The 26,607-nt window shown below is 38.5% G+C and overlaps 2 protein-coding genes across 20 annotated transcripts in view; one reads left to right on the top strand and one right to left on the bottom strand.

The window, feature by feature from the left end:
• The window catches only part of Prpf40a (pre-mRNA processing factor 40A), a 56,737-nt gene extending 43,706 nt beyond the window's left edge, over positions 1-13,031 (top strand). For 4 of the 10 annotated variants that reach the window (NM_001371020.1, NM_001371018.1, NM_001371016.1 and 1 more), the window contains 10 exons: positions 1,525-1,639; positions 1,818-1,909; positions 1,997-2,113; positions 2,363-2,500; positions 2,854-2,949; positions 5,704-5,790; positions 5,870-5,966; positions 6,053-6,114; positions 7,141-7,272; positions 8,463-13,031. In NM_001371020.1, the coding sequence (NP_001357949.1) occupies positions 1,525-1,639; positions 1,818-1,909; positions 1,997-2,113; positions 2,363-2,500; positions 2,854-2,949; positions 5,704-5,790; positions 5,870-5,966; positions 6,053-6,114; positions 7,141-7,272; positions 8,463-8,555 (1,029 nt within the window). In that variant the 3' untranslated portion in view covers positions 8,556-13,031. Of the gene's footprint in view, positions 1-1,524; positions 1,640-1,805; positions 1,910-1,996; positions 2,114-2,362; positions 2,501-2,853; positions 2,950-5,703; positions 5,791-5,869; positions 5,967-6,052; positions 6,115-7,140; positions 7,273-8,462 lie in introns of all 10 variants that reach the window. The other 6 variants (NM_001371019.1, NM_001371017.1, NM_001371015.1 and 3 more) reach the window with 3 other exon arrangements.
• A 499-nt stretch (positions 13,032-13,530) lies between these two features.
• Positions 13,531-26,607, bottom strand: part of Fmnl2 (formin-like 2) — a 276,486-nt gene continuing 263,409 nt past the window's right edge. For 4 of the 10 annotated variants that reach the window (XM_006498330.2, XM_006498336.2, XM_006498338.2 and 1 more), the window contains 5 exons: positions 25,082-25,245; positions 24,160-24,261; positions 21,622-21,720; positions 20,757-20,880; positions 13,929-15,893 (listed from right to left, as the gene is read on the bottom strand). In XM_006498330.2, coding sequence (XP_006498393.1) covers positions 15,784-15,893; positions 20,757-20,880; positions 21,622-21,720; positions 24,160-24,261; positions 25,082-25,245 — 599 coding nt within the window. In that variant the 3' untranslated portion in view covers positions 13,929-15,783. Of the gene's footprint in view, positions 15,894-17,227; positions 17,322-18,890; positions 19,017-20,756; positions 20,881-21,621; positions 21,721-24,159; positions 24,262-25,081; positions 25,246-26,607 lie in introns of all 10 variants that reach the window. The other 6 variants (XM_006498332.3, XM_006498335.4, XR_003953721.1 and 3 more) reach the window with 5 other exon arrangements.

Genomic DNA, 26,607 nt, shown 5'->3' with positions numbered 1-26,607 from the left:
TCCACTATTAGGATGAGACTCAAAAATCAGTGACTTGAGTGAGATATTAACAAAAATATATGATAGAAAGGAGTACATTTAAAAACTCCAGGAAGGAGTTTTTAAACACTTTAAGACTGAAAAGCTTTAAAACCACCTTCGCCGCTTTTGTTGAAAGAGGGAAGTAGCAGTAGGATGTAGGTACATGTTACTCTATAACATTGCTGCCCAGTGTATCCTGTATATGCAACTTAAACATAACCAGTTTCACATTTAGCAATCTAGTTAAACCAATATTTAAAGGCATTCTCTAAACAAGCAGTAATAGATATTTTTAAAAATTTTTAAATTGAGTAAATTTAAAAATTTACTCTGTAAACCAGTCTGGACTTGAACTCACATAGATTGTCTTCCCTCTGACTTTCAAGTGCTGGGATTAAAAGCATGCATTGCCACCATCTGGCAGAAGATCATACTTTATACTAGCCGCAATGTTCAGAAACTGCCTTTTATTGATGGCTTTTTAAATTTTCATTGTAATTTTTTATATCATGTATATGTATGTTTTGCATGCATGTTTATATACATACTATAAGGGCATCATAACTCCTAGAACTGGAGTTTTAGACTGGTAAGCTGTCATTCAGGAACTGAACCTGGGTCCTCTGTAGAAGCAGTGTGAGTCTAAACTGCTGAGTCATCTGTTGCTCCCCAGGCCCAGTAGCTCCTATTGAACAGTGGAGCCCTAGGAATTACAGAACTAAGGACTGGAAGAAGACCAATAGACACTGATAGTACTGAAGCCCCAGTGTGCAGTCCTGACTGTCAGCCACAGGAAAGGAAATGGGTGGTATAGAATAGACAATTTTTTTTTAAAGACAGAATAAAGTTACAATAAGCCTTCTGTTTAAGGAAGGGAAATGGTTGGGAGATCACATAGTGATTTAAATCCTAACTTTCCCAGAAGCTTTGAGGAGAGTAGTACATAACTATATTTGATTTATTTTTTAAAGATTTGTTTTATGTATATGAGTATTCTACTAATTTGTATATACCATTCACTTGCCTGATGTCCACATCACCTGAAACTGAAGTTACAGGTGATCATGAGTCACCTTATGGATGTTGGGAACAGAACGTGGGTCCCATCTGCCCCAAACCAAGAGCCATCTCTTCAGGCCATTGTTTAAAATTAACCTAAATAAAAATATCTAAATGATGCTATTAAAAAAAAAAAGTTTTATACAGGACATGCACATACTCTTTAGCCTCATCATTTGAGAATAGATAATCCCAGTCATTTTAGTATCTTTGGTTTTTGGTTATATACATACACAATATTTTATGGATCTTGTTGTTTTTAACTGGAAGTGGCTTTCTGTCTTAAGGGATAGGTAACTGAAGACTAGAAGGATAGTATAGTCTTTTGAAAGATCTCTTTCTTTGGATGGCTTGTGTATATTATTTATTTGTGGTCTAGAAGTATTTTTGCTGGCACTTTTTACCATGTTTTTCTTGTATTTTACATGTGTTTGTCGCCCGCAGATCTTTCTGGACGAGTTGCACGAGCATGGGCAGCTGCACTCTATGTCCTCTTGGATGGAGCTGTATCCCACCATCAGCTCTGACATTCGCTTCACTAACATGCTGGGTCAGCCGGGTGAGATTCCTTTCTTTCCAAGCATACCTTAGGAGTTGGGATGGATGTGGGTTGGGGTTGGGAACAGCCGTTGGGGGAGGAGAGGTGTGTGCTTTATTTTATGTTTGTTTTACAAACAAAAAGTAATTGCAGCTCTTGGTTAGAGCTAGCTTTTTGACTTCTTTAGTTTTTTCATTAGGATCAACTGCACTTGATCTTTTCAAGTTTTATGTTGAAGATCTTAAAGCACGATATCATGATGAAAAGAAGATAATAAAAGACATTCTGAAGGTAAGTGAACTTGTTCTTAACTATTTGAAAACATTGATTCATTCCTTGCAGTTACATGTTATTTATAACAAGATTTCTGGCTTTTAGGATAAAGGATTTGTAGTTGAAGTAAACACTACTTTTGAAGATTTTGTGGCAATAATCAGTTCAACCAAAAGATCAACTACTTTGGATGCTGGAAATATCAAGTTGGCTTTCAATAGTGTAAGTTAAATTATTTCAGATACCTACCTAATTGTTCATCTAAGAATTACTTCAAGTTGTAGGCTAGTGGGATAAGGTACTGTAAAAGGGATAAGGTATAAGGTAAAGAAAGTAAAACAAACTGTGTAAAAATGTTTCATTGTTAGAGGTTAAATTAAACTTTTATAAGTGATGTTATAATACTTTTAAGAACAATGTCTTGTTTGAAACAGGACTCATCATAATTTAATAGATTTGATTTTTTGATAGTTACTAGAAAAGGCAGAAGCCCGTGAACGTGAGAGAGAAAAAGAAGAGGCTCGGAAAATGAAACGGAAAGAGTCTGCCTTTAAGAGTATGTTGAAACAGGCTACCCCTCCAATAGAACTGGATGCTGTCTGGGAAGATGTATGTATACTTGTGCTTCAAAGTTGAAAATAACACTAATTTGTTTCTAGGGGACACAGATAAGCTAAACTATTCACAAAATATTCTATATATGTCAAAAGCTAGTTGTGACTTGAATTTCGGAATAGTTTGTCTAAATGGTTTGAATACAGCACCAGCAGGGGACAGGGCTTAGATCTATGTACTTGATTCTGCTTCCCAGCATGCACTGCCACACCCTGCTAGAACTATTGAAGGAGAAAAGAGTCCACTTTTAAGTGAATCTCAGGTTTCTCCATGGGTCATACTGCTTTTAGATATGATGATAAGATTTTCTTATCTTCATATATTTATTCCATATCGTTGCTTTCCAGATCCGGGAAAGATTTGTAAAGGAACCAGCGTTTGAGGATATAACTCTAGAATCTGAAAGAAAAAGAATATTTAAAGATTTCATGCATGTGCTTGAGGTAATTTTTAGTTTGTTGTGACATATAAAGGTGAAAGTTTGAGATGAAAATAATCAAGAATGTTTTGTTCTGTAGAATTTTTTCACATGACAAATAGGTGTGCAGGGGCTATTAAAGATAGTGTCAGAAATTTGCTTTTTGTTCCTAGGTGCAGGAATTCAGTCATTTGTCGGCCTCATAAATCAGCCAGTAATTAAGCCTGGGAATATCCTAAAGTTTTCTTGGACAGCAGATTTTTAAAAACTGACTGAACAAAAAACACATTAAAAAAATGTTGGTTTCAGATATTATACTATATTAGGTATGCCAAAAATCTATAGTTTCTGAATTACAATGGGAAAAATAGGAAGTTTTGCTTAAAATAACAGTGGGAAATTATCAAGTAAGTCTATAGTAGAAATATTTTCACTTGTTTCAAGACAGGCTCTTGTAAATTATCCTGAATTGACCAATGACTATTAAGTACATTGTTATAGACTGTGTGAGCTAATCCATTTATCATTCATAGAGCTTACATGTATGAACTAAATCCTTACAGGAAGTTATGTTATGTTACAAATAAGCAAACTAACAACATGAAGTAAGTTTTGTAGGCAATGGCGTCTAGCCGATATATATTATTTGACTATTTATCAGTGCTTTCAAAAAGTTTAACATGAGCTAAGGAAATGATTGAATGGGCAAAATCCTTGGTCTGCAATTGTAAGGACTGATGTTCATATGCTCTAGCATACATAAATGCAGGGAGGATATGGTAGGCTACATATAATCCTAGCACTCAGGGAGGTTAGAAATATGATCTGTGAAGAGTGGTAAGGCTAGCTACAATAACAGTTTTTCTGGGTTCCAGTAAGATAAACTCTACCTCACTATAACGTGGAGAGTATAAACTTATGGATTCCACAAACATGTACAAAGTACAAAATGGAGGATATCATCCTGAATGAGGTAACTCAATCACAAAAGAAGTCACTTGATATACACTCACTGATAAGTGGGTGTTAGCCCAGAAACTTAGAATACCCAAGATACAATTTGCAAAACACAAGAAAATCAAGAAGAAGGAAAACCACCATGTGGATACTTCATTCCTTCTTAGAATAGGGAACAAAATACCTATGGAAGGAGTTACAGAGACAAAGTTTGGAGCTAAGAAGAAAGAATGAACCATCCAGAGACTGCCTAGCCAGAATAGGAAAAGATGGGCCTAATTCTACTGCAGCTTGATGTGCCTGATAACTATGGGAGGCCTCCCCTTTTCTGAGGAGAGAGGGAGGACAGGAAGAGAATGGGGGAGTAAGAGCGAGGGAGTAGGGGAGGAGGGAGTGGAAGGTTTGATTAAGATGTAAATTTAAAACAAACAAACAAACAAACAAGCTTGGTTATACCCATATTCCAAAGCATTTGAATGTATTTGGAACTTTGAGATGCTGTATCCTAAGGAATGTATGAGCTACCTTTTTGTAATCAAGAATCCCCAAGCAATGAAGAGATGGTTCATTGAGTAAAGAGCGCTTTTGTGCAAGCATAAAAGACAGTCTGAGTACCCACCAGGCAGGGGTGGATACGGGGAAATCTTCTATGCTTAACAGCCAGCCATCTTAGCCAACACAAGGAATTTCTAATAGAGTGAGCCTGTGTCTCAGGGAGAAAGGTTGAGAAGCTAGAGAAGATAGCTTATTTCTTCATCTGGCCTTTGCATGGGTGCACATCACACTCTTCATTCACACACCACTTAGACACACATACAGAGACTAGCCAGCTTTGTACTTTTGGTAATTTGAGCTAGAGGTAATGTAGTGAAGTGGTAGATGAATCTAAAGATGATTCTATAGGAAAAGAGTGAGCAAGTCAGATTGTGAAACCTGATTAATAAGGTCTTGAGGCACCGTTCATTGAGGCAGAAAGGACTTCATTCTTAGCCAGGTTTTCCATTTCTACTTTTTAGACCAAATGTGTGTTATCTGAGCCAGGGATATAAACATTAGAACAAGGAGCATTTCCTGCAGCACTTCTCCCTTCCAAGTAGCCTTATGAATATTTTACAGTTGTGTGTACATCTGTGTAAGTCACAATTCATATGGAAGTCAGAAGATAAATCCAGGAGGTTTTTCTCTCTCTGCCTTATGATTGCCAGGGGTAGAGCTTGGGTCTTTACGTACTCTTTCATAACTGTTCCCATACTCCACCAGCACCACCCACCCACAATGAATTGTTTACTAAGTGTTAAGGGCACAACCTGTAGTTAAATAAGTGTTCCCTGTGTGAATTCGGAGGAAATGCTTCTTGGGACAAAATAAAAAGGAATAGATCTTGTGTATCCCAGTTGAAAGATGCCTGTTAGGTTTTTTATCTCAGTGCTTGGCCTAGCTTACTAACCAAACCTAGTCAGATTAGATGACAAAATTATGCCTGAATAATTTTTTTAATAATTATTGAAAGTTACACCTTTTAAGACTTTTCCCTACCAATGCTCTTGTCATTTTGATAAAAACTACTTCATTAATATTTTGTAAAAATTTTTCAGATACATAAATGAATTAAAATTTTTTCAGATACATAAATGAATATATAATATATGAATACCTAATAAGAATAAAAATAGTGATTTCTCATGTAATCACTGGACATCTTATTCTAATGTATCTTGCTTAGGACTTTTTGAAGATCTCACATGGTAAGCTTGTACCATTTTCTTGTTCTTGCCTATACAAAGCAAGTGCAGTTCTTAAAGTTTGTCTTTTACTACTCTAGCATGAATGTCAGCATCATCATTCAAAGAACAAGAAACATTCTAAGAAATCTAAAAAGCACCATAGGAAACGCTCCCGCTCTCGATCGGTAAGAAGTGTGTTGGCTGGCACAGTAGACCAAAACATTTGTGAACATGCTTGTGAATGTCTGTATGTGTATTGTTTAGGGATCAGAGTCAGATGATGACGACAGCCATTCAAAGAAAAAAAGGCAGCGATCAGAGTCTCATTCTGCTTCAGAGCGTTCGTCCAGTGCTGAGTCTGGTGAGCACTTCTCTCTTCTTGAGTCAACCTTGACACTTTGATTTCTTCAGATTTTGACATTTTCTTTTTCTTTCTATGCTCCACAGAGAGAAGTTACAAGAAGTCAAAAAAGCATAAGAAGAAAAGCAAAAAGAGGAGGCATAAATCTGTAAGAAAGTTTCTAGTTTTTAACAGTTCCAAGGCTTTGCTTTGGAAAGGATTCTTCGGCCTTCTCATAATCTAAATCTGTGCTCATTTACCTTGGGAATAAAACCAGAACCTTTAAGTGTGCTTCCCCTTAGTCTTCCATTGTGATCACTCGGAACTTCAAATAGGAACATTCACAAGTACTAGGGTTCCTAACCTGGTCTTTTAAATTTTAAAAGAGACAGAAAAAATAAAAATGCTTGATCAGTTTCTCTTCCAATGCTGTAGATGCATATTAGGTTGGCATAGGGGTTTTTCATCAGTGGTGTCTGAGTTTTAGCACAGATGCCCTGAACTAGATCGGTTGTCTTGGTTTCTATGCTGCTTCCTAGGAGTTTTAGCTATCTAACCCAGAACTACTTATTTAAGCACTAACATTTTAAATAACTTGTTTTCTCTGTGATTTTTCAACCTTGTTCCATGGATTAAATGAACAGCTTAGTCAGCAGTATCCTTATACAGATCTAAGTAAACCAGAGATATGCTTGATGAAAAATGTGCAGGAACTAAGGCTCTATATAGCTCATTAAGGGTGTGTGTTTAGCATGTATGTGGGGCCCTGGGTTCTAAATAAGTAAGTAATATCGCTCTATACTTACACAATAGATATAACCTGGTGCTGAGGCTCTTAATAGTGTTTTAACATATCCAGATGTTGTTCTTCCTGCGTTGAACACTGGAGAAACTCTAGTTTTGGGGATCAGAGTGGGGGATGATGGCGCACACCTTTAGTCTCAGCATTTGTGAGGCAGAGACAGGCAGATCTCTGAGTTTGAGGCCAGGCTGCTTTCAGAGCAAGCTCCACAGCAGTCAGAAATGCACAGAGAAACCCTGTCTCAGCATCTTAACAACAACAATTCCTGGGGTCAACTCACTACATTCTTACACCTAACCTATAAGTGTGATATTATTAAACATCTGCATAAATAATCTGTAAAAGAATGGTATGCTTATCAAAATTCTGATATGTTCGGTGTTTTGTACATAGGACTCTCCAGAATCAGATACTGAACGAGAAAAGGATAAAAAAGAAAAAGATCGGGACAGTGAAAAAGACAGAAGTAGACAGAGATCAGAATCAAAACACAAATCACCTAAGAAAAAGACTGGAAAGGATTCTGTAAGTACTGAAAAGTGTTTCTTTCCTGAATTCCCAAAAAACAACAGTTCATTCCCTCATTAAATCTTTGATGGTGTTTATAGGATTTTTTTTTCTTGATCTGCTAACATTGAAGAAAAGAATAAATTCTCTTCACTGCTTATCACAAAATAGCTTTCTGGTACCATTCATTTCCTTACCTGATTTAGGAGGAAATGCTTCTTGGGATGAAATAAAAAGAAATGTCTGAGCCGGGCGTGGTGGCTCACGTCTTTAATCCCAGCACTTGGGAGGCAGAGGCAGGTGGATTTCTGAGTTCGAGGCCAGCCTGGTCTACAAAGTGAGCTCCAGGACAGTCAGAGCTATAAAGAGAAACTGTCTCGAAAAACCAAAAAAAAAAAAAAAGAAAGAAATGTCTGGTACCACTTCATAAATGACTATCCGGTTGATTCTCTTACATTTATATTCCTTAAAAAATTTTAACAGCAAATTAACAGTACAAAATAGTTGTCATTTAACTTGGAATGAAAAGATAATGTTTGAATTTTACAGTACCACTGAGAAGTACATTGGGCACTGACACCTTGATTTTCAAATTATTGGGGTTTTGTTCTGGTTTTGAGACAGGTTTTCTCTGATTCACGACCTCCATGAAGAGTGAGTCCCTCTCTATGCTTGTCTCCTCTGTAGCAGTGGTTTAAACAAAACACCTCAGAGGACCACTCCACTTCGTGAGGTTGTTTCTCATAGACTTTAAGTCTTGTCTGTGTTCATGAGCATAGGTCAGAGACCATTTAGAGTCTAAGTTAAGTCTAAAACTTAACATTGCTTTACAGGATTACCTAAAATTTATAAAATTAGCAAAAACCATACTGCTTTGGAAGTGGATGTGTGGCTTTCATTAAGTGGGAACTATTAATATTTAATTGTGTGAAACAAAAGGAATTAGTATGTATCATTTTCCTTGTTTACATATTTAATATGAACTGAAGTAGCTCTATATAAGAATCCCTATCTTAGCATTTTTTTTTCCTCTAATAACATCCAAGGAATGTTTAATAACCAACGGTTGGGCTTTGGAGCAAAGTATCAGTTTTAAAACCTCGTGAGATGTTTTTGTGTGACTGAATTCCACATCTACTTTAGAATCTTTTTACAGTGTCAGTTTTCAGGATTAACTTTAATTGTAATTGTGTTGAATGTCTTTGCAGGGTAACTGGGATACTTCTGGCAGTGAACTGAGTGAAGGGGAATTGGAAAAGCGCAGAAGAACCCTTTTGGAGCAACTGGATGATGATCAATAAATTATACCAAATATATGTTTATAGTATGATTTAAAGTCTAATTCAGACCAGGGATTATTTTAAGTCCAATTTACATAACACTGGGTTTTAATTGTGTCACAGGAAAAAGTGCATTTATGTATTGTTATTGTGGACTTTATAAAAGCAAAGGAATTGAAAATAACTTGATTCTGTATCAAGAATCATATTTTCCTATGGTAATAACTGTCTTTCTGTGACCCTTTCACAGGGCACTACAGGATGGATTAAAAGTGGCAATTTCATGATAGCTGCAGACGTCTCTACTTTGTTCTAAGTCATGAGGTGATTTGATTTCCTTTATAGAAGTTGGATTTTGAAGATACAATGAAAATTTTTGATAATGTAGTACAAAAAAAGCACCAGCAACCTATGAGAAGACTGCTTTTTTGTGCACTACTGAACTGGTTAAAGCCAATGTGATCTTCTGTGGTGAGCTCTTAAGAAACAGGTGTTTTTGATGGAGCCTTGGTAGACCTTTAACAGCAGTGGTGCTAACGAGCACTGCTGTAAAAAAGCCACCATTATTTTTTATGAAACATCTGAACATTTTAAAAAGGCTTATGAGGGCATTATTTTGAGCATCTATTTTGAGGTGATGTTTTAAAATAGCTAACATCAAGTCAAATTGTAAATTAGTTGAAATATATTGCCTTAAGGACCTACTAAAGAATGTGCCACCAAACTTTTGAGTAATAGTTGAAATATCCTTGTCAGGGGTGGGAAATCAATGTTGACTTAAACATTTTCTTTTAATTTTTAATCCAACCTTTCTCTTACACTTTTTTTTTAATTCCACTGAGGAGGTTGTAAATTACCTTCCTTACTGAGAAGTATTGACTTCATGGTACACATTCTAAAGCATTTCTGATTTCAATATTTTTGTACATTTTTATCTATTATTAAACTTCTCTTGTAGTGTGCACTAGTCTTTATTTCTACATAAGCTGCTCAGCTCTAAGGAAATTGTATGATCATTTTCAAGATAATAAATCCCTGAAATTTTGTTTCATCGTACCCATGGTAGCTACAGTACTTTTTTTTAATATTTATGAACATCGTAAATCAGTGCATTTGAGGTTCTTAAATGTGTTTTCACCTATAAATTTCCTATGGAATATTTTAGAAAGGCAATGACTATTTTAGAAAGGCAGTGGCTTAAAGTTACAATTCTCTTTACCTGCTAACTCTTGAAGGTTAGTAATGTGATTTATACAATTTCCTTCAGTGCAGGAGATTTTGTTTGTTAATTCTTATGTAAAGATTAGCAGTTGTTCTTTAGTATTCTCTTTGTTCTTATAATTTGGACATGCTGAGATTATCTCTTTCAAGTTGAGATTTAAATAGAATATAAATTATTTCATTGCCCTTTAAATGAGTTAGGACAGATCAGTACAGCCCTTTTTCCATCCTGCCCAGGTTTTTGATTAAATACTGGCCAGGGTTTTAAAACCTCACAAGGGAGGTACTTTATTTCTAACCTTCTCATCGCCATGTCCATTTTCTGTTGAGATATAAGACATACTTTGTGGAAAAGAGCATTCTCTTAGAGAAAACGTTATATGATCAAATTGCTTGCTTGAGATTAGTTCCTCCTCCCCTCCCCCACTCCCCCCCCCCAGTTGTATGTTATTCAAAATACCTAACAACTTGCAACAGAATCTCCTTGAGTTTAATTTTCAGGGGTCCTCATTTAGCAATAGTCAAGATTGCTAATGAGTCCCAGTACTTGACACGGAGGTCAGAGATAGTCTTTAAATCATGCTTATTTTTGGAAACAAACCAGTAGTATTTCATAAGAGAAATTAGAATCTGTAAAATATGTTTTAATTCCATGAATAATGATTTTTAAAGTACAACATTAAATTTTTGATATATTTGAATAAAAAGCTATTGATGTTTTAGCATGTCCTCAAAATAGATTTCTGTGCTTCTTATAATTTCTTCACATCTTCAGAGTCTTATAAAACATGATCAATTAAACTATCCCTGCAATGAACCTATGCAAATCAGACACAGCAAAAGACATAAAGTGATTCTCTTGACTAAAACAGTTTTTTTGTTGTTGTTTTGGTTTTGGTTTTTTGGAGATAGGGCTTTTGTGTAGCAGCAGCTGTCTTGGAACTCTGTAGGCCAACAGGCCCCAAACTCAGAGATCCCCCTGCCTCTGCCTCTTTTCTTGTAAATGTTACTGTGAACAGATCAATATCATAACAGAACCAAATTGATTTAAATAGAAGTTTTATATCAGTGTGTTGAATTTTGACTTTAGGTACCTGGAAATGTAATATCCTTGCTATAAAACATGTAAATCCAGTCTACTCTATTGTCTTGTTTTGATTATACCATCAGACACATTGTAGTTGCTAGACGTAGTATGAAGGCACAGGTGATGGGGCAGTCCTAAATTTCTGACTCTTAAATCCAGTAGATCATGTTTCTACATCTTCAGTTTGACAAAGGCAGATGTATCTTTGAATGCTTGTTCTTCTAGAGTTACTTCTGGAGTTACTCAAATAGCCAAGCAGTTAATATAAGTTTATATATTTCACTTAAGACTAGGAGTCTAATGCTGATACTGTGTTGTCCTCAGCATCACTAATACTGATCAAACTTGCTAATATATTCATATCAAGCAAAATCATGACCTCAGATACTTGACGTTCTTATTTTCTCTTATCACTACCATGTTGGGAAAATTTGTAAGGGAAGTTAGTATGGCCAATTTAGCATGTGGATTATCTGTCAGCTTCACAAATGAATTTAATGTGACAGAAGCATAGATTTTTCATTTCAGCTTGTAAAACTTCGTCTTTTGGATTTTTCTTAAGTGGGCCTGGTGTATAGCTATAAATGAAAGTATGTACCTGGTATAAGGCAGTTCATATAGATCAGTAATCGCAACTAAAAAGTCTATGCATTTTCCTGTAAACCCTGTGTAGTTTGAGGCTATAGTGCACTGTTTTCATTCATTTATATGCTTAACTAAGCATTTGCTGAATGCTACTTACTGGTTTTACTCCAGTGTTTAAAGTTGACTAAGTGTTCAGTAGACATTTTGCATCCAGAAGAGAAAAATTAGATTTATGTATTCTGATCAGATAATACCTAGGGAAGAGTTATGAAGAATGCTTTCATTTGTGCTCATAGAATTTTAACATAAAATGATGTAAACTTAAATATAAACTTGTAAAGTTTTTGAAACAAGAAAACAAACTAGATTAAGTTAAATAGATTTTCCTTTGGGAAAATTTTTAATTTAACCCACCTTTCTCCTCTAGGTTAAATACACTTACTATATTTACAAAAAGGGAAAAGAAAAATGATGCGCGGTGGGAGGTTTTTTGTTGTTGTTTTGTTTTTCATGGAACTACAAGGGGTTTATGTTTTCATTTTATGTTTCTGCTAATAACATTTGCCACTCTTAACAATTCTCTTTATCATCCTGTGTGTTTTAAGTCCTCTGTTTATTCTGATGACACATTTTGTAGTCTTGCAAAATCTTCGGGTGGGATTTATCTGTTTCATTCACTAGTGTGAGAGTGTGTGTGTGTGTGTGTGGTATATACATACATACATGTCTTGATTAGGACTCTGACTGCACTTAACAGATATAAAATGTCAATTGACATATGTAGTCATATATATCCCATCATCCATACAAGAGAGCTTAAAAGAGGCATCATGGCAATTAAAGCATCCCACTGAGAACTGATGCTTCATCCATAAAGTCCACTTACAGGAAAGTCTAGTTACTGTAACTTAGGACATGCCAAAAAGCTTAAAAAGGAAATTCATACCTGTGAGATAAAAAATATAAAGGGATGAGTCATGGTAACACTGTTGCACTCCATGTCTTGGGGCTCCTTTCAATGTAAGAATGAAAGATAACATACACTTTGTTGAGCTGTCCTCCATTTTAGACCCGACCCCCCCCCCCCCCCGTTTAAGTTCCTTAATAAGATGCTATTCCTAAACCTGCTGTATGTGCTCAACAGCTGCATTTGAGAATGAGTGGATTCAGTTCAAGGTCATCGGTGGAACCAGTCTTTGACAGTGATGACCCTAGTATAATTAATGTTTACATTTCAAAGAAACAGGCTAGTCCATAACGCTGCTCTTCAATCTGGGCTATGGAGCAGATCACATTCAAGCTAAGCCATTTTTTGATACTATGCTGTGACTGTTACTAGAGTATCTCCTGGTTACTGAAATCTTTGGTTTTTGGTCCTGACTACTAACATATTTGGGTAGGTGTTAGTGTAGTCATCTTGCCTTCCTCTACAACTAAACAGGATTTGTTCAGAAAGGTAATTGGCAAAAGGTTTATCTTTTCTATGCAATCACCAGATTTTTATTTGTTTTTATATTTGTGTGATGTATGGAACCTCATAGATACAACGGACCTTTTGTAAATAGAGCAATGGCATATTTATTAAATAAGTTGGATTTGTGTCACCGTTTCTCTTTAAGTGTCTGCCCTACTGCCCACAGTTCTCTGTTGTGACTTGAAGTGCCCACAACCCTGCTTCTCAGTGTAGTACCCACTTTGCTTAAAAAGTTAGACCTTAATCAACCCCCTCAAGGAACTCTGATCAGGAGAACCTGTACCTGTTTTCTCCCATTCTTTTCATGAAAATGAAAAAAAAAAAAATACAACTTTGAACAGCTAGCTAGAGAATGAACTCTGTCTTAATAAATTGTTCTTGTATATCTAATAAAGACTAGAATAAACAAAATGCTAAATAGAATTATAAAAGCATTCATCTGCCTCTGTAAAATGTAGTAATTCTGCAGCAAAGTAGTTTCAGTGATTTGCTGTGTTACTTCTATTCTGTGTCCTGTAGGAAGTGACTCAGGTCACAGGGCACGGCATTAAGACCGGATGGAAGCATACTTAATTCTCAGGGGTAGCATATGCAAGGGCCAGGATTGGATCCCCAACTAAACCCCTCTTAATAAAATGATCTCTAAATCTAACCAAATCATCCTTTGAGCTGTACTGTTCTAGTTACATTCAAAAAATTCTAAATGTGTAATACCTTAAGACATTTTAAATAAGTCAAAAGTCCTATTGCAATTAATTAGAACTTGGGGAACTGGGCAGGAGAGGAGAGGAGAGGCTTGTGTTCTTGGCTTGGGAGCACAACTTTTTTTAACAGTTCCACTTGAGGTTTATTGGGAGAGAGAGTGGGGCAAGGTAACAGCTGAAAGAGAAGGGGTGAAGAGAGATCAGGGGAGCCTTTCTTTATATGTAGGTGATGACAATATCTCTTTTTTTTTTAATAAAGAATATGAGGGAGCAGTTTTTCTAAAACAGATAAAATATACAAAGGATTAGAACATATGACCGAATAGTAGTGTAAATAGTTTATTTGCTCAAATGGCATGAAAAGACCAGAAAAGTAACATGGATTGCTTTTATAAAACATTTCTAATATTGCTAAGAAGCAGGGCCATTACTAGACAGACAGAAGAATATGCCAACATTATTGTCCATTTGTACACTGGGAAATGGGCAGTTTGCTTTAAGCAAATGCACGCCTTTGGAAAGCAGCTGATTTGTGTGAAGGAGGTCCACATATTTTTCTGATATCATGATCAAATTAATATACTCACCAAGATGGATATTGACTCAACAAGACGACAATCTTGGCATGTTCTTTTTAAACTACACATTTATGAGTGTGACAGCAAGTGGCAGTTTAAAAGGGATCTGTAAATAGGCATACTACTGTGAAATGTGGTAACTGACTTTTAAACTGTCCTTGTAGTTAAATATATATATATTTCAGAAAACAAACTATAAGTTAAAGTAACATTCAGATTGTGTAGCATAGGCTGATGCATTTTAAAACAATATTTACAGTAGTACCTAAAGGCTTAGGTAGGAATTAAAGAGAAGTGTAAAAACCATAAAAAACTGCACCAATCTTATAGCAAAATATCTGTACATTTTAAAGATCATATAACTACACATCCATGAAAAGGGGGCCTTCACCAAGGGGTTCACATGAACACAGATTTGGTGGTTAAATACTATACAATAATTTTTACAATTAATATACTGATGTACCAACAAGGTAAGCCAGAAGCAGAATATATATTATGAAAAGTACAAATTTAGCTTCAGTCCAGTCTTTGACTTTGGGAAAGATGGAAATGCCTTGTCAGTGAGGAAGTAAAGGTGAGTGACTTAGTCAACCATTTAACCCTATCGCGGATAATTTAAACTTAATCTCAATGTTAATTTAATGGGAATTTCCCATAAGTAAGAAATGCATAAAGCAATTCAGCCCTGATAACTTAATGTCAACTGTATCAGTATAATTTACAAAGGGAAGAAAAAAAAAAAAGGACCCTTCGATTGTCAGAAGAGAATAAGGCCAGGTTCCCAACATTACATTAATACATGTAATTTTTGAATGCTTACTGATAGAGCTTGTGGTAAAAATCTCCCTGACTAACAAGGCACCAATTTCTATTTTAAGGATTCACCCATAATGGTCCTCAAAAATCAGAATACTGAGACATTAATTTTAGTGCTAATTAAGAAACCTTTGCGTTATTAAAAGCTGCCTCTAGCTTAACACAGTTCTGCAAATAAGTCTTCAATGTTTTATGCCATCTTGAAGTCATACAAGTGAATGCCTTTGTGCATGGCAGCCTTGCACAGAAACAACATGAAATAGGATAAAATCGAATGACTTGGAGTGGCACTGCAGTTGCATCCTGCTTGTACTTTGCTGAGACTAAAGAAGGATGTAATTGTATGCCAGCTTCCATCTCCCGTTTCCAGTCCCTTGTTAGGAGTTGGTGAATATGGCTCGAACACAAAATTTCTTAGAAGACCTCTCAGCAAAGGATACCCATAGCACACACATCCGTTATTTACAGATTACCAGGAAATCAGGGTGGGCCACAATGGACAATCAAAATGGCAAATAATGAATTTAATATGAAGTTTACATTTTGGTTAAAAAACTGAGTAACATACTGATGTAAAAAGATTTAAGTCAAACCTATTGCTTTGATTAATCTGAGCAAGTTACTTCCAATTTTAGGCACTTGTTAACAGGGGTTAAAAAGAGAACCCATCACTTTAAAATTCCTATGTGTTTGTTAAATCTGAGCCCTTGAGAGTATTTCATCTGTAGTGAAGGCTGGAATGGCAGTTTCTTGGACACCCTCTCATGAAGGTGGTCTCCAGTCACATTGTTATTTCGGCACCATTAACAGAACGCAGGTTCTGATCATCGAAGCGCCGTCTCACACTTCGTCTCACCGCATCGGCTCGTCTGTAGGGTTGGTTTCTAAGATCTGTAAGGAGAAAAATGCCAATGAAAAGACAGTCAAGTACATCTCAGCAAGACAGAAGCTAGTTGGCAGCCAGTCAAAGCAGCTTGTGTAGAGTCAACTAACAGGCCCTTCAAGCCCATGGAGCATTCAACCAAAGGTGTACATCTTCCTTGAGCATTTACAATTAAAATAAGATGTAATACTGGTAGGACTCTGAGACATAGAGATTATTTCTATCACAGTAGCTTGGCTAGTTGAAATATTTTGAAATATCTCTCCAATTGGAAGCAACTGTGCTCAGTCTTCAAAACTGATTTGTGTAAAATTCACAAAACAAACTGTCTTGTCTTTATAGTTTTAATAAGGATAAGACAAGAAGGAACTGCAGAACAATTGTTTATACCGCTTTAGATACTTGACTTTTCTTATGAACTAGAAATAGTACTTAATATCTCACTCCTTCAATAGTCTCCTGCCGCCTATTCTGTTTCTACTCCAATCTACACGGGAAATAGGCCCAACTCCAACTTTCCAGGTTATTCCTAATGCAGGCAGAATGTTTCACATTTGAAAAAGGCTGTGAATGAGGAAGTCAAGCCAGTGCAGTGCATTCTGGGTGAAGGCAGCATTGTTTTAGTGAGATGAAATGGAGTAACAGGGATTTTAGGTAAGCACTCTTAGTATGAAAGCATGCTCCCATAAATGAGCCTGATAGTCTAGCCAGCATTTAGCCTTATGAGTTAAGACGTGACAAAACAAAAAGGTTTCTTCATTTTCTCATTAGTATGTAATTTTATTATAAACTCAATCTTTTAAAATGGACCTATTTTTAAGTTGACAGTTTACATAGAAACTAATACTTGGTGAACATTCTACAGGGCAAATCAAACTGGAGTTGAGTGGAATAGACCCACCCTCTTGGACTTATCCCCAACAGGCTCCTAAATAACTATAAACTGTGGCCTGTCTAGTCCATCTCAGACTAAACAAAACAGAGTTACAGTTAATCTAATATTCCCAAAGCCCTGTGGTTTAGGGGTCCTCAGATCAACTATTTGTGAAATTTCCTCATCTTTCAAATGCTATGGATCAACTTCCCACTGTGTTCATCCAGATGAAACTGGAGTTAACTGAGTAACATGTAGACCAACAAGATGATTGAGAGAAGCAAATACAATCAGCAGTCCTTTTGCCAAGCCATCATAAAACAAAGGCCAGCTGAGAAAGCCACACATTACTCGTGTGAGGCACAAAGACTGGTCAGATTCTCACCAGTATTACCCTTAACCATAAATAAGTAGTCAGTGAACTGCATATAGGAAAGAGGAGGAAGCTAAGTAAAAAGTGATGCTTGCCAGCTCTGTGTATCCTCCACCACCGGTGTGCTAGAAGAAATCCTTACCCTCGAGTGAACATTTGGAAATTTAGTGATATTATTCTTCTTTAAGGCTAAACAGAAAACAAAAACACAAAATGATGGTTAAGTAAAAATGGGATGAAAACAGAAAGCAACTCAACTTAGTGTTTAACAATGCTGGGCATGTTAGCTAACAGAGGGCATAGCCTTTACTACAGGTTGTGTTAGGTTAAACTGGGAAGGACAAGTGTCTTCCCACCCAGCCCTGATCGCCCAGGGTCAAGCTGCTTTGAAGATTGGCTCCAGAAAGACAGACAATCCAACAACAAACAGTTGAGCAGATGAAAGTTTTCAGCCAGTTAATGAGCACTGGTTAAGAACAAGGCAGAGCAGGCAATGACAGATCTTTTGATGCAAAGACAAGAACACCTAGCAAATATAATCCATAGAATAGTTGTGCCACAAAACACCCAGTTCCATATTAACCTCAGCACAGGAGATAGTCCATGTCTATCGAAAATTAGAAATACGTTCTTTGTCTCTTTTCTAAGCAACTATGCATAGACATATCTACTCCGTTTTTAACAAATACTACCCCAGGACACTACCTGGACAAATCTTACATCTCCCCGCTTTGTTTTTAAATTCTATGAAAAAAATGCAACCTTTCAATAGTAAGTATACTATCTGCATTTGTGCTGCCACCCTGCCAAGCAGAGGAGTTTGACATGGAACAGTTGCCAGTAAAGAGTATAAGAAAGATGGGGAGCGCCTTAGCCTTTGCTTGCACCTCCTGCCTTGCATCTCTGCTCTTAATATGGAACTGCTGACAGCTGAAATAGGGCATGACAGTGAATAGAGGTCACCTGCCTAGGGTAGTGTTTTGGGGACATGGGCTATGAACTGCTGGGTTATGGTCAGCATTGTCAAGGTTTATTGTTAAAAGCGTCCCCAGCATAAAGCTCATATTGAGTTCTAGCACACTTAGGACTGTAGAAGACCTGAAAAGGGCCAATTTGCAGAGGTCTTTAGTGTGGCTTTAAAACGTCTCTCATTTTCAGAGTGTAGACGATCTGTATTTTTATTGCCGGGAGCAGCATGGGCCATGGCTCTGGTGAGGAAATGAGAACAGCTTCTTTCCCTTCACCACTTGGCTACAGGGGCTCGATCTTAGTTGGCAGGCACCTTAACCTGCCGGATCATGTCACTGTTTCCTGCCCCTTTTAATCATTTTATTACTATGTTAGCATAGAGAAGGGTGTGTTCTCAGTCAACCTACTCGAGCACAGTAAACACTCAGTGAATAGTGGTCTTTGTAGTTACTGTTTGTTGTCATTTAAAAGATAAGAGTCCCCAAATCATTTACTGTTTATTCTACTGGTTCTATTAACTGTCACCCACATCCATATGGTTGCAGGAATGTGGTACATACATGCATACATACATACATGCATGCATACATACATACATATACTGAAGATGGCAGTGAGTGTATAGTCATGACAAATACAAAACCATGCAGCACGAAGACAACAGAAAATGTAAAATGAAGATAGCATTCCACGCTAGCATAGTGGTTTGTCCTAAGACATGGAGGGTGTACATAAGGGGTGCAGGAGGGGAGATAAGAGGTTTTAAAAAAAAAAAAAACCTGTAGTGACCTTTTAATAGTATCAGGTGACAAAGAGCAATAGTTTAGTAATGGTATTCTTCAGTGAGAACAGGTTCGCAGAAAAACCGAGAGCCACGCTTGGCGGTGCGAGCGGTAAAGGGCACAGTCTTCAGCACTGCATTGAGAATAACAGCCAGACAACACACGAGTGAAAAGCCAGCGGCTATTGCATTAGTTCATGGTTAATGGAAGAGGAAGGGTGGGAGAGGGCATTAAAGTCAGAAGCAAGTCTGCGACTTCGGGGTTGGGAAACGAGGAGTGAAAAGGACTGGGGAAAAACTATTCTGAGATACAGGCGAATCTACACTGTCCATTTTATAAGATGTCATGGGTATGGAGGGCAGTTTCATTCTCTTGTCTTTAAGGCAGGAGCTGAATTGCACTCAAGTCAAGGATGACCTTTAACTCCCGATCGTCCTTCCTCCAACATCCTCAGTACCAGGATTAGAGAAGGTCCCACTATGGTCTGCCTATGAGTTCTTAATGTACGAAGTTGGATGCTTTCCTGGTCTCAAGTTAGTCTTGGTGTGACACTTAGGTGTTCACCTTCATAGGCCATGCAGAGTAGAACTTCCCTGTGCAGAGGAGGCAGAGAACTAACCCACAAGGGGGCTCTGCAAGCCACTGCATAGTGGATGTTGACACCACGTGTGCTCCGTGAGGAGAAATTGCCATTTTTTTACTAGTCACTCATTTATGCTTCTTTAATAACAGCCAAGGAGTCCTTTTTTGACTTTAAAAATCTAATCGACATTCTGCTTAATGTTCCTGTGCTTAAAATGATCAAGAGTCTGTGCTTGTAGAACCTTGATATCCCTATTCACGATTTTGAGTAAGCTACAAGAAGGTGCAATGAATCAATTATATTTTTGACAAACTAGAATTTGGGAAATATGAATAGCTACAAATTTAATATTAAGGAATGTTTACTTCTGAGTATGATAAAGATTAATATGATTATAATTTGGCTTTGTTTTATAAGTATCCATCCTCAAGTTTAAAAGATGCATACTTGAATATTTCCAAATGAGGTTCTAGGGAATGCCTGAGGACCTGAGGATTGAGTCCTGAGAGACTAGAGGCCTAGCACTTACACTTAACAGGACTGACTTTGTTGCTTAGTGTTGAGAATGGTAAAGAACACCTGCACATGCATCATATAACTGTCTATACTTGAACATATTTTTAAACCTTACCATAAGAGAAAAATGTCTGAAGTATCTTAACTGATAAACAGATTTCATGTGGAAAAGACATTGAACAAAAGTCATTTACTGCTAAATAGTCCAGCAGCCTAAGTTACCACCCTCATCAATAAGAGGCAATATAAAACCCTGGAGAATTGGTTCAAGAAAAATATTAAGCTGGGAAAACAAACAAACATAAATAAATAAATAAATAAATAAGCTATGTCCCCAGTTCTGAGAATCCTAAAAATTCATCAAACCAAAAATACTAACTTCCTGTTGGCTTTGTTATTTTGAGGTTTTTAAAGAGCATGCCAGAGAAACCTACATTAACTGTTAGTACAGAAAATGGATTCTCTTGCATTATTTCTATTGGGCAAGCAATAAGGAGTGGACACAAGGAGGAAATGGTGAATTATAACAAATCAAACCAATAGGGAACTTAGGGAAGACTACCTAAAGGTCCTCACAGAATGGACAAGATTGTTCAGGGTGTTGGATGGCAAACACTATCAGAAGGTACTTCTAACCCTAGTTTACAATCTTGCTGCATAATTCTACATCTCATTAACCAAATTAAACTGTTACCAAAAGGAACATGTGTATGTGGCCCCACGTCCACGAGGCAGTGTGATCACTATAGACCACAAAGACGAAATACCCTTTACCTGTGATAATGTCTTCAATGGCGCCATCTTTTCCCTCGTATACATGTCTGTTATCTTTAACTTGTCGCCTTCTTAATTCCGCAATTAACTCTTGCTGCTGCCTCTTTGATTTATGGGAAGGAGACTAAAAAAAAAGCAGAGACTGATGACACCAGTACCCATCTGGACTTTAAAGACCCTCCAAGTGTGCCCGAGCTTTACTGAACAGTCACAGCCAACACTGCAGACACAACCATCCCAACATGCTGTTCACATGCCAACATTTCAGGAAACTTCTGGAAAGGCAACAGAAGCTCTCACCTATGAGCACACAAAACCCAGTCGGGCAGCAATGTAAAGAGTGTGTGTATGTATCTGTGTGTGGAAGAGTAATACCTACCTTGCTTTGTAAGAAGAGTCTGTTCATTGACCTGGAGCTAAGTAATATAGTCTGGTTTTACTATAAATAATATAGTCAACTCCATCTGTCTTTATGGCTTTGAATTATAAGCCTCCAGCATTTTTATATGGGTGCTGGGTATCAATAATGCATCATGCTTCAGGAAATGCTTTCTTCCAACCCTCCTAGCAAAGACTATCAGAGAAGGTCAGTACCCTTGGATACCATGGAGCCTTTCCTGGGTCAAGGCCTGGTCATCAGATAATCTTATATGGATTTTTCTGAATATACACCCAAATTCTTACTTCTGTAAACTTAGCGAGGCTTCGCAAGCACTCCCATTCATTCTAGAAGTTGTTAAACACAGTAGTGACTCTATCTCCCATGTGCCACCAGGAGGCAGTGGTCAGGACCTTGCACAGTTGGCTCACGCTGCTTTCTACTTGAGCTTCACTCAGGCCAGTTGCAGAAGCAGAGGCTTCCTACCTTTGCATCCTGCTGCTCCATCAGGGCTTCTTGCTCTAGCAGTTTTTCCATAAGAGCTTGTTCCTGCTTTTTCCTCAGCTCATTTTCCTCTTCTGCTTGCTGGGAAATACAATTTTAAAATAAAGAAAATTAAAAATTAGATAAGTGGAAATAATGATGGTTAAGGTTTCTTCAAGCCATTATTACTCGAAAACTTCATGTTGTTTTGGGAGCCGAAGTAAAGGGAGAAGATCCTTCAAGACCACACTCTTCCCTAGCTCCGTTTCACTGTCTGAATTTGGCAAGTCTTCAAACTGGCAGCTGAGCCACAGTTCTCCCAAGGGGTCAGAATGACTGATCTGACAACTTGGCATAAGAAAGAGAATGGACGTAGCTCTCTTGGGTCCTCTCTTGAAGTCATGCCTGCCCAACAGACTTCTGTTGAGCTACAAACTGATGGAAAAGTTCTCTGTCTGGCTTTAGGGGATTGAGAATAATTTATAAGCTTGAGTCTGTCAATGAGGTTTGTATTTAGATGTCAACCTCTCTCTTTTAAAACCATCTTATTTGCTGACTATTTTATATGTGTGTACATGTGTCTGCTGCTTTTGTTATGTTTCCTTTTGGCTCCTAGGAGGGTAAAACTGTATTAATTTCTCAATTATCACTTAACTCCCCATAATTATAAATTACAACTATTTGCATAATATGAACAGTAAATTAAATGATTCCATACCCCATAGGCTTCTATTTCTTAATACTCATTCCCTAGTTAGTGGAACTGTTTGGGAAGGATCTTAGTCACTTTTCTATTGCTGAGAAGAGACACCTTGACCAAAGCAACTCTTATAAAAGGAAGCATTTGATTGGAGGCTTGCTTACAGTTCAGAGGCTTAGTCCAGTTTACCTATGGTGAGGAGCATGGTGACAGACAAACATCATAGCACTACCTGAGACCTTTATATCTTGATCCACAGGCAGAGAGACACAGACAGACTGAGTCTAGTGTGGGCTTTTGAAACCTCAGAGCCCATTCCCAGTGACACACCTCCTCCGACAAGACTCCACCTCCTAATTCTTTGCTGATAGCTCCTCAACTAGTGACCAAGCATGCGAATATATGAGCCTATGAAAGCCAGTCTTATTCAAACCAACACAAGATTAGGAGATGTGACCTTGTTGAAGGAGGTGTGTCACTGGACCTTGAGGTTTTGATAGACGATTACCCACCATAATGAACTCTAGAGAGTAAACTCTTACTTTTGGTAAGCTGCCTTGGTCATGGTGTTTTTAATCACAGCAATAGAAAAGAAACCAACCAGTACAATTGGTATATGTGTTGCAAGCAATCTAGAGACTTAAAATATACAAGAAGACGTGCAAGTTCTATATAAGGAAGCATCGCATCATTTCATGTGAGGGAACTGAATAGCTTCAGAATCATATCACCAAACCTCTGAAACCAAACCCCACTGGTACTAAAAAATCACAATGCCTCCTAGGTGCTAAGAGTTTCTAAAAGTCTTCCTTATCATTCTTTCTTTCATTCATATGCTTTTTCAACATCATGGATCAGTTCTCAGGATGGGTCCAGATTGAAAAGGAGAGCTGGGCAGTGGTGGTGCATGCCTTTAATCCCAGCACTTAGGAGGCAAAGGCAGGTGGATTTCTGAGTTTGAGGCCAGCCTGGTCTACAGAGTGAGTTCCAGGACAGCCAGGTCTACACAGAGAAACCCTGTTTCAGGGAGAAAAAAAGAGAGAGAGAGAAAAGAAAAGAGAAGAGGAGAGAAGAGGAGAGGAGAGGAGAGGAGGGGAGGGGAGGGGAGGGGAGGAGAGAAAGAAAGAAAGAAAGAAAGAAAGAAAGAAAGAAAGAAAGAAAGAAAGAAAGAAAGAGGGAGGGAGGGAGGGAGGGAGGGAGAAAAGGAAGGAAGGAAGGAAGGAAGGAAGGAAGGAAGGAAAGAGAGAAGAAGAAGAAGAAGAAGAAGAGGAGGAGGAGGAGGAGGAGGAGAAGAAGAAGAAGAAAAGAAGAAGAAGAAGAAGAAGAAAAGAAGAAGAAGAAGAAAAGAAGAAGAAGAAAAGAAGAAGAAGAAGAAGAAGAAGAAGAAGAAGAAGAAGAAGAAGAAGAAGAAGAAGAAGAAAAAGAAGAAGAGAAGAAGAAAAGAAGGAGAAAGCAGTTGTCTTATATAGCGCCATCCTTCATTCCATAACACCAAATGTTAAGTCTAGGAAGTCTCACAGCTCAGTCACGTCTTAAGCCCATCACCTTGCTTGTGTAGGTCACCAAGGACAGGACAACAGTGGTAATAGAGCCCCTCCCTGCCCCAAGCAGAGAGCTGGTTGCATGGGTTTCTTACTGAAGGCTCCATGGGATAGAGAACCATCAAGGCCTGAGAGGCCTAAATGCTCTCAGCCTTAGCAGGGGAAGAGAGTGAGCACCCAGATCTGCCCAAGGCCAAAGAGCGCTTGCTGCACAGGAGTTAGGTCACAAATACCTCTGGGGGGCGGGGGGGTCACCTACAGGAAACAGAGAAGAAGGCTAAAGGGTGTCCTCGTACTAACCTTGTAGGCTTTCACAAATCGAACAAAGACAGGGAAGAACACGGAGGGTGGAGTTGTCTTGGGATTTTCGCCAAAATATTTCACCACATCATCAAAGGCATCCTGAAAAGAAGCACGATTTTCTTGAATCTCGTTAGTGCTAGGACTGGATGCACTTGGCCAGACGACTAAAGCAAACAAGCTTACCCTGTACCCCATAGGATTCACATCACCTATACCTCACGAAGTGGGGCAAATAACTCACCCCTAGGGCCTCCGGCTGTTTCTTCCCCAACTGCATCATATCACACACACACACACACACACACACACACACACACACACAAAATTTCTTCCATGAGTTTCCTAAGAGCATGACACAACTCCTTAAGCCCTGATGTCAGGAAGGATCAAGGGAGCAACTCTGGCTCTAAATCCCAACTCATGCACCTTGCACTATCCCCATGAGAAGGGACAGTCTCCTCTGTGTTCCACCACAACCCCAAACCAGTGATAGCTATCACTGCCTGCCTCGAGTTGCCGGCACACCACCTCCCGCTCTATGATGCCGTGCACTGCACCCCGGTCTAGGTTTACTTGTGTATCAGAGGTCCCTGGAGTGGCAGAGGAGGATGACGTCTAAGATCTACAGAAAGTCTAAACTCTAGGGATGTTGCTTTGGGAGCCCAGGCCTGGTATGTTACAAACCTGAACACAGACCTGTGCTAGAAGAATTTAGGAGAAAAGGGAAAGGGGAAGAGGGGACTTGTATAGAAAAGCACAAAAGGCCCCACTTGGAAAAGGCAATTTCAAGGACACTAAGAGGAAAATTAGACATTAGCGACATAAGCTGACCCACCAACATTAGAAAAATGTAACGTTACTTTCCCACCACAGAGCCTGTGCCTCCGGTGGCCTGGAAGGGCACGCTCTCCCGGGCTACCTGAGCAATCTTCGCGTCCTCCTGCAGTTTCTTCAGCTTGCCCTCGTTGTGAAGGAGGAACTCTTTCAGCAGGGTGTTGTGGTCATGCATGGTATACTCTCTCTTGGTTAAATCCATCCCCCTCTGCAGCTCCTTCACATCCAGCAGAACGTTCTCCAGGGAGACTGAGGGAGAGCACGCAGCATGTCAGGAAACGTCTCCTGAGAGCAAGTCCGGCAGCTGACATACGTTCTCGGAACAACTTACAACTTACTTAGGACCTCACAGCTAGTTCCCACCTTTAGTCAGGTGGCCTGTCATAAGAGTAATTTATGAACTGCCACTGTCAAATACAAGAAATTCTTCAGATGAACTAATCCCGCTCGTTGCCTGCAGATGAACTACTCCTGCACACTTTGCCAAGGAGGAAAAGCAACAAAAAGAACTTGTGTGGCCTGCCGTAAGTCACACAGTACAGAGACACCAAGGGCCTGGGAAAACAATCCCAGCAACTACTTCTTGTGCGGAAGACCACGGTTCCACCTGCATCCAGCTTATTGGTTTAGCTGTAAGTTCAACAACCCAAGAATATTTTTTCTAGCCTACTCTGGATGCTTTCGCACTCCTCTGACTGTCCAGCAGAGGGCAGAATTTTACCTGCTGAACTGTAATTGCTTAGAACACTAAGACTCAAGGCAACCCTGGAACAGCTTTTTTTTTTTTTTTTTTTTTTTTACCCTTTCTTGAGATATATATATGGCATAAACCTTGCAATAATGCCACCAGCCAGAGTGGGAACACTTCCCAACTCTTACGAGCCACTTTCCCTAGAGAAGGTGGTCCCATGTTGATTTCCCTGCCACGCAGCCCTGTGACTTAGGAATCAAGGCAACGTGTTCTCCCCTTACTAGACCTGCACTATTATACCCCCAGTGTTTCCCCCAGTTTTGCCCCATAATACCTGTGATAGTGGGAAGTGCAGAGAAAGCTCTCCAAACTGTCTGCTGAGCAGCAGAGGAGCCATCCTACCTGACTACATTAAGGATGTGTGTCAGATAGCAGGACACCAGTTCACCCAGTAAGCAGTCAGTCGCTGTATTTTTCTCACAGGCTTTTTTCAAAGGAAAATTTCGTTTCCAAACCACCTATGCTGCTACATCTTGCTATTTAGTCTCCTTAATTGGAATTATACTTAAGAACCTTAATTTAGGGGTCTGGAAAGATGGCTCAATGGTTAGGAGCACTGACTAATCTTCAGAGGTCCTGAGTTCAATTCCCAGCAACCACATGGTGACTCACAACCACCTGTCATGGGATCCAATGCCATATTCTGGTGTGTCTGAAGACAGTTACAGTGTACTCATATACATAAAATAAGTAAATCTTTAAAAAAAAAACTTAATTTAGGCAAAGGAAAGCAATTCCATTATGCCAGCTGCATAAATGAGCCCTTGATGTCTATTCCAGACTGTTTGTAGCCACAAAACCATTTCTACCCACGGTTCTGACTCTACAATGGCCTCTACATCATCTAAGCTAGCCATGTT

The sequence above is a fragment of the Mus musculus genome, chromosome 2 (genome assembly GCF_000001635.26).
Source record: "Mus musculus strain C57BL/6J chromosome 2, GRCm38.p6 C57BL/6J".
NCBI lineage: Eukaryota > Metazoa > Chordata > Mammalia > Rodentia > Muridae > Mus > Mus musculus.
The sequence above is the reverse complement of the archived record's forward strand: the minus strand, read 5'-3'. Positions and strand labels throughout refer to the sequence as shown.